This window comes from Castanea sativa, chromosome 5 (genome assembly GCF_040712315.1).
Source record: "Castanea sativa cultivar Marrone di Chiusa Pesio chromosome 5, ASM4071231v1".
NCBI classification, from domain to species: domain Eukaryota; kingdom Viridiplantae; phylum Streptophyta; class Magnoliopsida; order Fagales; family Fagaceae; genus Castanea; species Castanea sativa.
This window is the reverse complement of record NC_134017.1, coordinates 28,030,561-28,042,330: the sequence shown is the minus strand read 5'-3', so window position 1 is coordinate 28,042,330 and position 11,770 is coordinate 28,030,561. Positions and strand designations below refer to the sequence as shown.

The 11,770-nt window shown below is 33.1% G+C and overlaps 1 protein-coding gene and 1 long non-coding RNA gene across 4 annotated transcripts; both read right to left on the bottom strand.

Moving 5' to 3' along the window:
• Positions 1 to 1,015: 1,015 nt before the first annotated feature.
• On the bottom strand, positions 1,016 to 9,441 carry LOC142637463 (uncharacterized). Of its 3 annotated transcripts, none has more exons than XM_075811735.1 (11): positions 9,052 to 9,441; positions 7,596 to 7,671; positions 7,433 to 7,518; positions 6,823 to 6,916; positions 6,650 to 6,726; positions 6,293 to 6,420; positions 5,072 to 5,143; positions 3,180 to 3,250; positions 3,000 to 3,075; positions 1,411 to 1,554; positions 1,016 to 1,328 (listed from the first exon to the last, which is right to left on the bottom strand). In XM_075811735.1, exons 1-11 carry the CDS (start codon positions 9,355 to 9,357, stop codon positions 1,289 to 1,291), a joined length of 1,170 nt encoding a protein of 389 aa, XP_075667850.1. In that variant the 5' UTR covers positions 9,358 to 9,441; the 3' UTR covers positions 1,016 to 1,288. The 3 variants fall into 3 exon arrangements, with proteins under 3 accessions (XP_075667850.1, XP_075667852.1, XP_075667851.1); XM_075811737.1 differs by having other exon boundaries at positions 7,613 to 7,671; positions 9,052 to 9,192; XM_075811736.1 differs by lacking the exon at positions 5,072 to 5,143.
• Positions 9,442 to 11,046: 1,605 nt separating this feature from the next.
• On the bottom strand, positions 11,047 to 11,767 carry LOC142634452 (uncharacterized). The gene is made up of 2 exons (XR_012844182.1): positions 11,603 to 11,767; positions 11,047 to 11,528 (listed from the first exon to the last, which is right to left on the bottom strand). It is a non-coding gene; the product is annotated as an uncharacterized LOC142634452 (long non-coding RNA).
• Between the last annotated feature and the right edge of the window lie 3 nt (positions 11,768 to 11,770).

Genomic DNA, 11,770 nt, shown 5'->3' with positions numbered 1-11,770 from the left:
GCAATTCTAAACTACTAATTGTGTTTACTGATATTTCTCAAAGATTCAAATACTGAAGATCATGTTTCATAATTTTTCAAATTTGACTTAATTTAGTTAACAAAATAGAAAAATAAAAACCTTAAAAGCTTTGTCAAAATCATATACACAACACAACAATATGGAATCAAACTACCAAAGTACAAATAAATGATAAACTACTAAGTACTAACTACCAAAACAAATTACCAGAAAACTTAAAGGCAACGATGACTCACGACAACATCATTGAGAAGGCTGAGAGGTGCTGGATTTTTGACAGAGGAGGGAGGAGGCGTGGGATTGAGGTGCTGGGTTTTTGACTGGGTTTTTAAAAAAAAAAAAAAAACATTAAACTTAAGTTAAGAAAGCTTCAAAGCAGTGATGGCTCACCATTAACAGGGCTGAGAGGTGCTTGGTTTTTGACAGAGGGTTGAGGAGGCACGGGACAGAAGTGTGTGCTGGAGCTTTGTGTTTCTAAATAGTTTAGGTTTTGTTTTTGAAAACGTTAAATTTATACCATAGATTTTTTTGAGATTTTATGTTGACATAGGGGTAAATTTGGGACTTCAATTCATTATTGGGCTTCTAAAACCTGTTGGACTTGTGGGTTTAGGTTTACCCAAATGAATCCCACTTAAAAAATAAAATAAAATAAAAAATAAATTCAAGCCATATGGTAGGATCGGTAGGATCCCATACGATCCTACAATCCTATACGATCCTACACGATCCTACCTACGATCCTAAGATTTTTGCGATCCTGCTACGATTTTAAACTTTTTGGTGAGGTAGGATCGTAAAATTGTGCGATTTTACGATCCGAATCGCGATTTTGACAACCATGGTTATCACCATAGACTTCTTCAAAATTAGAACAAATGTCCATATCTCCAACGTCTCAAAAGAATTAAAATATACATTGTTCAAATTAATAAGCATCAGTCATTACTCTCGGTATATCAAGGTTTGTGTAATCACTATAGTTTCGACCATAATGGCGTGGAATAGGTTGGGAGGCATCTTGGCTCGTTAAATTAATTTCGTAGAGATTACATCAATTTTTCTAATAATTTGACGAATACACAATTTGACCGTTACACAAATTGATTACATCAATATTCATCACCTAATATGGAATACTTCAAATTGAGATACATTTACAGAGAAGATCCTTCATAGGTAAAAAAAACAAATGGTAGTACATTTGAATATAAACACTTGCAAGAGGCCAATCTTTGGGTTGCATTTTTTTATTTAGGCAGTGGATTTAGAAATATACTCTCAAAGCTTCTATAACTTTCTCGGGCCTGTCAAAGTAAGATAAGTTTCAAGATTTTGTTAAAAAGGATGAACTTGTAATGCTCATTAATTTATAACTAAAATCCTTACCAGTCCTCTTGTGGCATATGACCAGCACCTTCTATTAACTTAAGCTTAATGGCAGTTGGATTTCCTTCCTGAAACTCTTCTGCAATAGATTGAGGCAGATACTTGTCCGATATTCCCCAAACTAGCAGTATCGGTTTATCCCATCTATAAGTCCAGAATCCATTAATTCACAATTAGTAAGCAGAAAGTTGAACACCATATTAGTAACACAAACAGAGTTAGTAAGATACACAACTACATTTGTTTGAACTAAGGAAATATGACCATTGTCAACTTCATAAGACCATCCACAATTGCTATTGAATATAGCCATGGGTGTGATAAGGTAACTACAACATTGCATATGCATGTACCACAATTGTTCTTGGCTTCAGTTTGCATAGTTGACACTACTGCTTTGAAGTCAAGCCCCAATTTTATTTTAGTCAAGCTTGCAAAGGTATGAAGCAAAACTTAAGATGCCTACTAGACTAAATAACTTAAGTTTCAGACACATCGCAAGTCATCTTCAAATGAAAATTTAAAAAGATTTAGCATCGTGCAGGGGACAGAAAATGTGGAAATTTTCTACCATTAAGTCACCCATAAAAAGTTATAGAATTGTCTATCATTGAATAGGAAAGGACATATTGAATCTCTTGTACATACATGAATCAAGAACTAGAATGCAAGACTATGAACATCACTTTGACCAAAAGGCAGACACTTAAGCTTGGAGCTGAAGCGGTTTGCTCATAGAACAATGTCTACTTGTTTGATGTTGATATAGAGTATTTGGTTATAAAGGAAAAAAAAAAGGCATTTAAGCACAAGGGGAGATTATTAATATGTGGTTTCTAAATACTAAAATGGTCTGAAGTCATTTAAGCGCAGGGTCAAAATGGGCATCCTCTACTAGCTTCTTTGAGCTCTTTTTGGTTCTACAGATGCCCTAAAATTCAGAATTTGATTCTATTTTTTACTTTCCTTTTTATCATCTTTATTTTATGGTGATCCCCTTTCTATACTTCTTTGAGTACTTGTCTTGTGCCTCTTTTGTATTTGCAGGAACCTGGAAAAAGATAAAATAGAAAAAGATGCTATCTCCTTTTCGCAACCAGCTGAATGTTAAATGATGACAACCCTGGGCATTTAGAAATCAAGTGTTGGGCATGTAGTTTTCTATCATATTAGATACATAAAAGAATAACTAAAAGCTAAACCAGCAGCTTAGTACTTATTAGACCATTTAATTGCAGAGATTGATTGCTCTTCTCTAGTTCAACAACATTTCATTTAATTCAGGTTTCAGTATTACATCATATCATATTAATCAAATTTTAATCGGGTTAAGCATTAGAATGCAATCATTGGCTCAAGAAAAAAGGTTAAAATATGGATCTAAAATATTGTAGGAAAAAGAAGAAAAATAAAGAGAGAGTTTCTAGTTCTTTTGTCTAAAAGAGTATTGAACTAGAAATTACATTTCAGAACATGCATCACTTTCTTTTACCTTAAAGCATAAGAACTTGTAACATAAACATATAAAGATGAACCAACGCATAAAAATGTACACATCCCACAGAGAGAAAAAGAAAAAAAAATTATACCTTCCAGATGCAAAGCCTTCTGCTATTTGGCTTAAGATATCTCTAAAATTAACCTTTCTTGCAGCTTCAAGCAGAGCTGAAACACCAACATAGAAAACTTAAATAACACTGGCAAAGAAAACTTAAATAACTACAATTTTCAGGGTCAAATATTTTCAAAAGCATAAGTGGACCACTCACCAAACCCAGGTCCACCACTTGACAAATATGGTAACCGATACACATCAGCCTTTTCCAGCTTCAAGACATAACTGCCAAAAGCATAGATTCTTTTGTAAGAGCAATAAACACACAAGTATCAGTTCTCATTCTATAACATAAATGTTACATGCTAAGGATATAATAGCTTCTTAAGAATAATGTTGGTATAATCCAGTGGGCCAGGATCATATTACCTGTGAAGTAGGCACAGGTATCAATGTCTAAGCCCAAAGTAAATGTCAAATGTGCCCAAACAATAAATCTAACAAGACCTGTATCCTGTAAGAATCAGGACTGTAACGTCCTTAACATTACACATTAGTTAGATCTTCTCTCTCTCGCTCTCTCTCTCTCTCTCTCTCTCTCTCATTGTTTTAGGTAGCAAGTTCAATGGTAAGTGATGTCTCCAAAATCAGCATTCCTGTTTCTCTGGTTAATTGATTAGTAGCAGTGAGGTTTTCTTTGATATCAGAAAAGGACCACTCACTAAATTTTGAGGCTTAATTTTTGTCTGTTTCAAACATTCAACATGGGATTTACTAATATTTTAACTATGAAATCTACAGTTCTCCAAATGAAAAATGATGTATTCTTACTCACTTAGTTGAATAGTAGGCAGGATACACATGAATGACTACATTTTGCACTATGAGAAAAGTTCATTTCAATAGCATGCTGGCATATTCTTCTGTTCTTTGAATCTAGAAACCCTAAGATCTTGTGAAAGCATATGACTTTTGACAAACATTATATTTACATGTTCCATTTGAAATTGTATACACACTTCTTTCCTAATTTCATTTTTGGATAATAAAAAAACCTTGGGGAACTCAATGCATGATATTACCATTTATCAACATATGCTCCTCTTCTTTTGGACTCTAGAAGCATTATACAAAATTAAGTGAAATGCTTAGGAAGTTTCGGGTCCCAAAACATTAATAAAATTAAATTCGTACCAAACCACTGGTTAAACCGTGAAACCCGTGAACCAAAGCATTATCTAGAATGGTTTGGTATAAAATACTGGATATGCAATAACCCATTATCAAACCATGTAAACCGATGGATTGCACAGTTAATCTTTTTAACCTGTGGAAAAAAGAAAAAAAAAATACCATGTGTATCTGTGAAAAAACTCAAAAAGACAATGAAGTCACTGGACTTTGAAGTCATGAGTTGTATTTGGAGATTTAAATAATTTTGTTAAGCTCTAGGGTTTAATGATTAAGCTAAAAATTTATTTTGAATTTTAATGAGATATGTTGTTTCAAGACTTTTGGACTATATAACTTGGTTATTAGATGATTTATGTGAATGGCGTGTTTATTTTTTTATACTCTCTAACTTTATGTCATATGATGTAATTTTTTTATTGTTATAATTTATTAATTTACCTAAATAGAGTATTTTTATTTCATTTAAGTTGCTTTAAAAATTATAAAATATATATTTAATTAATTAATAAATCAACAAATTTAACCAATGAATCAATTTTTCGGCCGACTTAACCTCCGGTATGGTTTTGATAACTATTCTTTTTAACTACTAAAAAAACTGTGAGTGATGTGATACACTGTTCCTGATGGGTACTCTCATTTTTTCTAATACATGCAAGTCTGTTTCAGTCTTAAATACAGAAGGAAGCAATACACAAAATTAAACAAGGGTGGACTAGATTCTGGACTAGGTAGTCCAGCTCAAACACACTGCGCAGAAGTTCATATATGAAATTAAAAAATAGATCAACTAAAAAACTTTACTGAAGCTCTAATATAAAACCCCTAGCATATATGAAACAGAAGATATTACCGACAGGAATCAGAAGTTAAGTAGTATCTCAAAGAACTGGATACACTTTGGATACGTACGGGCTACCTGCTTCAATAAAGCGCTCAGCCATAATAGCATTCTGGCATGTAAATTCACCATAAAGAGGGATTCTAAGAAAGAAAAAAAGGAAGTGGGAATGAGAACATGTAATTATGAAAAAAAAAATTAAGAAACTGTAATTTTATTGATAAGTTACAATGGATGAAAAAAAAGGAGTAGGAGCAGAGCTTCAATCTAATGCTCATTGTTACATAACAGGAAAAAAAACTGTGCCAGACATTTTAAGGCACATGACTTATAAACTACCTTTATAGTATTTTCCAACACAACACAATTATCGAAGCAAAAGTTTGAAGAATAAACATTAATTTATGAAATAACTTTTCTTTTTTGAAAAAATTCCAGGCATGACATATATAATTATTATACGTTAGTACAACCACACGCTAGGATTCTATATTAAGGGAACATGAACATGAAGAGTACCAAAAAAAATGGATAAACATAGAGCTGAAGGACAAGAAAGAAACTTAGGCGGCTGACGTAACAATGGAATTATAGAAAAAGAATAGAAAGGATGCAGTTTTTAATGCTTGACATTTGAGACATAATAGCAGTCCAGGTGACCTAATTACTCCATTAGGGCGCTAAGTAATACTACATTTATGCAGGACATGGTCCCAATTGTCATGCAATGATTTCACCAGGCCAAAGTTTTAAGGACAAATTGATTAAACCAAAAGGTCTAGAACAGATTATACATAAAGAGTACCCAAAAAAATGGATAAACATAGAGCTGAAGGACAAGAAAGAAACTTAGGCGGCTGACATAACAATGGAATTCTAGAAAAAGAATAGAAAGGATGCAGTTTTTAACGCTTGACATTTGAGACGTATTAGCAGTCCAGGTGACCTGATTACTTCATTAGGGCGCTAAGTAATACTACCTTTATGCAGGACATGGTCCCAATTGTCATGCAATGATTTCACCAGGCCAAAGTTTTAAGGACAAATTGATTAAACCAAAAGGTCTAGAACAGATTATATATATTGTCATGGTAATTTTCCTATTTACATTAGCAGTAAAGAGCTTAAGCCTGCACTTTTTCATTACTGTGAAGGTAGCCATAATGAAGAGCGAAGCACATATAAGCAGCAAGACTATGAATCAAATATAAGAAATTCACATAGCTAATTCTGTCAGCAAGATGATGAGTGAAATATAAGTATCCCACCGATGGTTAATATAAGAACTGAACCTTAGCTTTTGAAACAGTCCAGGGATAGGAGATGAAACTGTCAACGGACTGTTTAAAATTGCGAGCTTCAAAATCTTGCTAGGGTTCTTCAAGGCCCATGTTAATCCAAATGAACCTACAAGAAACCCCTTCATGGAGAATGTGAGAGAACACATTAGATGAAAAATTTAATTGCAAAGGAAACCATAAGATCATTGAATTCATAACTTGACTAGATGTTTAATAAGTCTTCCCCAGCAGCATATTCCTCTGAAAATTTAGGATACCTTTGTATGTTCTATAACATAAATAATATAATGTTTACAGTTCATCATAAATCCCATTCTTATGGATTTTCCTTTGCAAGATTTTTCAAACCTGAACAACGAGGAAAAAAGGAGATTTGACCCCCAGCACATCAAGTAATTTATCAAATTCCTCATGAAACTCCTTTTCTGTAACAGTGTAAACATAAAACATTTAGAATCATGACCATTATAGAGCAAGACAGATATTATATGGTAATGATCTTATTAATGAAATATAGAAACCTGTGTAATCAAAACCATATCCTGGCTGTGGCTTGTCACTAAAACCAAATCCTATCCAATCAGGCGCAAAACAGTGGAACCCATAATCTGACATCTAGACAAGATGATAGCAATGTTAAACATCATTTAGCATGAAGTCACTTGAGGGCAGCTAAGAGTGGAAAAAAAATCACAATAAATGGATGGACAAACTGAAAGGATAGGAAAATGGCATATTCAAGATGTGGTTAATAGCAACATCTTATAGAAACATCTGAAGGCATGTTGATGTTCTAAAGACAAAAGTGTAGACAACCTTAAGGTCCTTAACTATATTTGCTTGTGCTGCTATTACAAGACAACTAAGAAAAGTAAACCAGGAAAAATAAACTTGGTGGAGTCCGCCTTGCTGGTTTACTGGCAATAGTTTACCAGCTTTTGAGTAGTCAGCAAGCCATGTCCTAGATCATAAGTTTGTGTCAGACTTTAATATTCTTTCTTGAACCAGAATATAAGAATTGATATGTTTATGGAAGAACTGTATGTGTAAACAAGAGGAGGAAACTTATAGTAAATAATTTATAGAATAGAGGTATACTGTAAGATCTAAAAGAAAATTCAGCCTTACAACCTCAGACATAACAACTCGATAGCTGTAAGATTGTGTTGGAGCCCCGTGAAGGAAAACAATTGTTCCACGTTGGCTCTCAGCAGAACCTGCAAGGATGGAATCAATTTTTCATAAATCCAAGTTGATAAATAAAAGAAACTAATGTTGCTGCAGAGAAATTTACCAGTTTCTCTTACAAACCATATAAACTCTCCAGATTTGATGTATGAGCCATATTCCTTTCCCTTGTCTTCTATCCTCTAGAATTGGAAACCAAGAAAGTTGTATGATACCAATGGATATGACATGTATTCAAAACCTTTCAACAAATCACAAACCAGATAGCATTAAAAGTTTACCAAAGGCACCAATTTGGAAAAAGAAAATAAGAACTTAATTCAATTGATTGATGCCCTAACTAAATACAATATCCATCCACCACATTTATGGTGTTTCATTGAGATTGTCAATGAAAAAGAAAATTGTATGCAAGTAGCAAACCAATGAATGCAAGTTAAACCAACTTCCAAACCTTAATCAACATAATTGAGTTAGAGGTCAATCAAACAATTTCACCCATATCAAATAAGGCTAAAACTTATTACATAGGTGTGTATACACACGTGTTTTTTAACTAAAAACATGGGTTTAACCCATGATTTCAAACATGAAATCATGTGTTTTAGTTATAAAACACATGTATAAACACATGTGTAACCAACGGTGCTCATAAAAAAAATAGCTCAAACAGGAAGCTACATGAAGTGTTACACATATGGGGCCTTTTCAATCAAACAAAGAACATAGTAGGGGCTTCATAGCTACTTCATTCTAAAGGAATTCGAAGATATAAGCTTTTAATTAAGGGCAGTCTCGCTACCTATTTAGTTGCTGCCCCTTACTTGCACATCCACAATTACTACCACAAGAAAGTCGCCAGTATCTCTAAGTGTGGTTTTGGCCATTCCATCATTTACAAGAAAGGGCTGATTGAATTCAGTCTTTCTTTCACAGGGCAGCCAAATCTTTGGGACTATTGATTAGACAGTTACAGCATTTAACAACATTTGGTAGAATAAAATAAGTAACGCATATGAAGATTGAGAAATAGTCAATTACTATAACTAGTTTTGCCCAAATATTGGTAATATTGATTGAATTTTTAAGGAACTGAAGAATTGGATCTCAGAATTTGGTGAATTAGAAAACAATAAATTCCTGGAAGAAAGCAAAAAATAACAATAACACTTAATTTTAACCACACAATCATCAAGGATAATACCAATAAGCAAGAATCTGAACAATATCAATTGAGAGGTTGAGTTTAAGTACAAAATTTAATGAATTCAAAATAAACATCCTCTCAAAATTCCAAGAAAATAAATAACATAATAGAATAAAAATCTCTAAATCCTAATTAAAGTCCACAAAGTCCTTAATTTTAAGAATTTGCTAACAGATAAAAGGAATTAAAATTAGTACCCAACCCAACAACATGAACTGAACAAACATACCCTCTAATAAAAAGTAAAAATTCCCATGAATATAAATGATTGAAACTATATATGCATGATAAGCGATAACAGTGTTTGAGAGATACCCAGTTGAAGAAAATGGTGAGTGAGAGTAAGAACACATACATAAAGCATTTCTCCGACATTGCCATCTTCAGCAGGGCTCTCTGGGAGCTGAATGGCTTCGCGGCTTGATGGGTTATCGGTTACAAAGGCAAAGGGACTGAAACCAGAAGTAGTGTCTTCGTCTTTGTCTTTGGGTTGTTTTTGGTCAGCAGCATTGGCTCTGATACTGGTTGTTCTTGTTGTTTTAGTGGTTGTTGTTACTGCTATACTTGTTTTAGTGGTGAACCACTGTGTTCGGTTGAAGTTGGTCTTGGTGGTGTGAGGGAGTGAGAGGTTGAGAGATGGAGAGACTAGAGCCCAAGCCATTATGGGTGTCTAAGGTGGAGAGAGAGACAGAGAGAGAGAGAGCTGTTGAAAGTTAACGCATGTAACATGTAACATGAGCCACTTGCTTCTCACTTTCCATATTCCCGTGGATGAGGACTATTGTCTATCAAGGCCACAACTTTTTCATCCCAAACTTCTCTCTCATTTTATTTTATTTATTAAGATATATATTTATGGTCTTCTCAAATTTATATGATGAAAATAACAATTGCCCGAATTAAAAGATATAATTTTTATTTTTGTCCATAATTATTTATATTAAATTATTAATGTCATATCCTATATAATAAAGCTTTAATTTGTTTTCACAGTATAACTTGTTTAGATAATTGCATTCACAATATAACATGAAGTAAATATAGTTGTTTATTTCTATTTGTTATTTTGTATTATTTAATTCTAATTATATTATTAAAATATTTAATTTTTATGTTAAAAATGAAAGCTAACATTTAATATTACTATAGTCTCAAACATTTAATATTACTATGCTCCTATTTGGCCATGCTGTCATCAATGTCAAAAGCCCTTTTTCAAACAATTTTTTTTCCTGCTTTTTCTTTGTTTGCAAGTAAGGAAACAATCAAGGAAGATATGAAGTCCAATTCAAATAATAATAATAATAAGATATATGTTCTTGCTCTTGCCTCAACAAAGAATATGTACAATTGTCTAATCTCAGCAACAAAAATATACATTTATACCATCTAAAAAACTTTTTTAAAAAATGTAAGGTTGAATCTCAACTCTCAAGTCTTAACACTTACCATCCTTTTATTTTGGGTGGTATATTTGCTCTAAAACATGTCGTTTAAGCGGGTCGGGTTGGGTTTAGGTCATAAAATTACAAACCCGACCCGACTCACCCATATTTTAATATATATTTAATAAATATTTTTTTAAAGTTAAAACCCATATGTAATATATAATATAAAATCCTACAAACATATATAATATAAAATCTTATTACTTTCTTTAATATATACTTAAATATATTATATAATTAATAAAAAAAATGGGTTCAATTTAGTAATAATAATTTTAAAAAAATGTCCAATTCATGGGTTCAACCCGACCCAACCCGACCCATGTGGGTTGGGTTGGGTTGAACATATGTGATGGGTCGAATTTTTTTTTGACCCACCATGGTAGGTTGGGTTAAAAAATTCTCTCAACCAGACCCATGCACACCCCTACTAAATGGAGAGGAGATTTGTGCAATATTTGAAACATGTATCAATTTTTTTTTTTTTGTGTTTGAGTGTAATGTGTTTCTAATCGTGTTTTTTTTTCTTTTATTTAATCTTCGCGTGTAAAATAGGGGAAAAAATCTTACACCAGTGAGACTATTCGTATTCATTTTCTACCTTTTGTCTTAGTTGTTGTCTTCTTCTATTAATGTGTTTTTCTATTTAAAGACCAAATATTTTTTTAGATTAAAAACTGTTGCCATTAGGTTGCAAGCACTATAAAGATTTATGGGTCTGGCCTTTTCCCCTTCTATGATTGACTTAAGGTATTTGCACATTCATTTCCCAGGTTGAATGCACAATTGAGATTGCAATTTTAAGCTAAATAAATTTGACTGAGCAACCTAAAAAAGGGAGTGGACCTGGATGCGCAGATTTGGGCTTGGGTTTTGGCATTAGTGTTTAGGAAAAATAGTCATACAACTCTTTGGTAACATGGGCGTTCCCTTTTTTTGGTTGGAAGTAAAAGTCCAACAAATTGCTACTTTCAGCACTTTGCTCTTTTTGTTTGAAGCACAGAATGCCGTTGCAATGATACATAAGAGAGATTCAAAACTGATTGAGAATTTGTAGCATAGATGCCATTGCTAACAATATTTGAGACTACCAAAAAAAAAAAGTATGATAGAGAGCACACGAAAAGACATTTACATAACAGACATGCTTTAGACCTAAGCAAGATCTTCCACGGAAGGCATCTTTTCCCCCAGATTTAGACATGTCAACTGAACATAGGCATAGACGTCAATACAAATTTTAGCTCCTGAAATATTCTTCTGAAAATTTTGATAAGAAAATTCTTTGGAAAATCAAAAGCTTTAGTGTTTCTGACTTTGCCTGATATCAAGTGCTTGTTCTAGCAGTTGAATAGGAAGCTCCAAAGGAGCTAATTACCGGTCCCTGAGAAATGAGCTATGTAATTAAGAAGCATGTACACATTTGAAGTTCTTATAAAAGTTAAAAGAAAGCAGTACCTTTGCAATAGTTGCAGGATCCACTCTGGAGGTATGAACAGCTTGATTTTCAATAGAACGTAGAAGCCATACACCTTCAGCATTTGCAAGTATTTTGATTCCATTTTCACTTGTTGATACAGCAATCAGTATCCCTTCCTTGTAAAATTGAATGCAAGGAGCAGCCTA

Coding starts and splice junctions, on each gene's coding strand:
- LOC142637463 (XM_075811735.1), bottom strand. CDS start 9,357: ATGGCTTGGGCTCTAGTCTCTCCATCTCTCAACCTCTCACTCCCTCAC. Junction 6,727..6,822: donor ATATGGTTTTGATTACACAG/GTTTCTATATTT, acceptor ACACTGTTACAG/AAAAGGAGTTTCATGAGGAA. Junction 3,076..3,179: donor AAGTGGTGGACCTGGGTTTG/GTGAGTGGTCCA, acceptor TTGGTGTTTCAG/CTCTGCTTGAAGCTGCAAGA.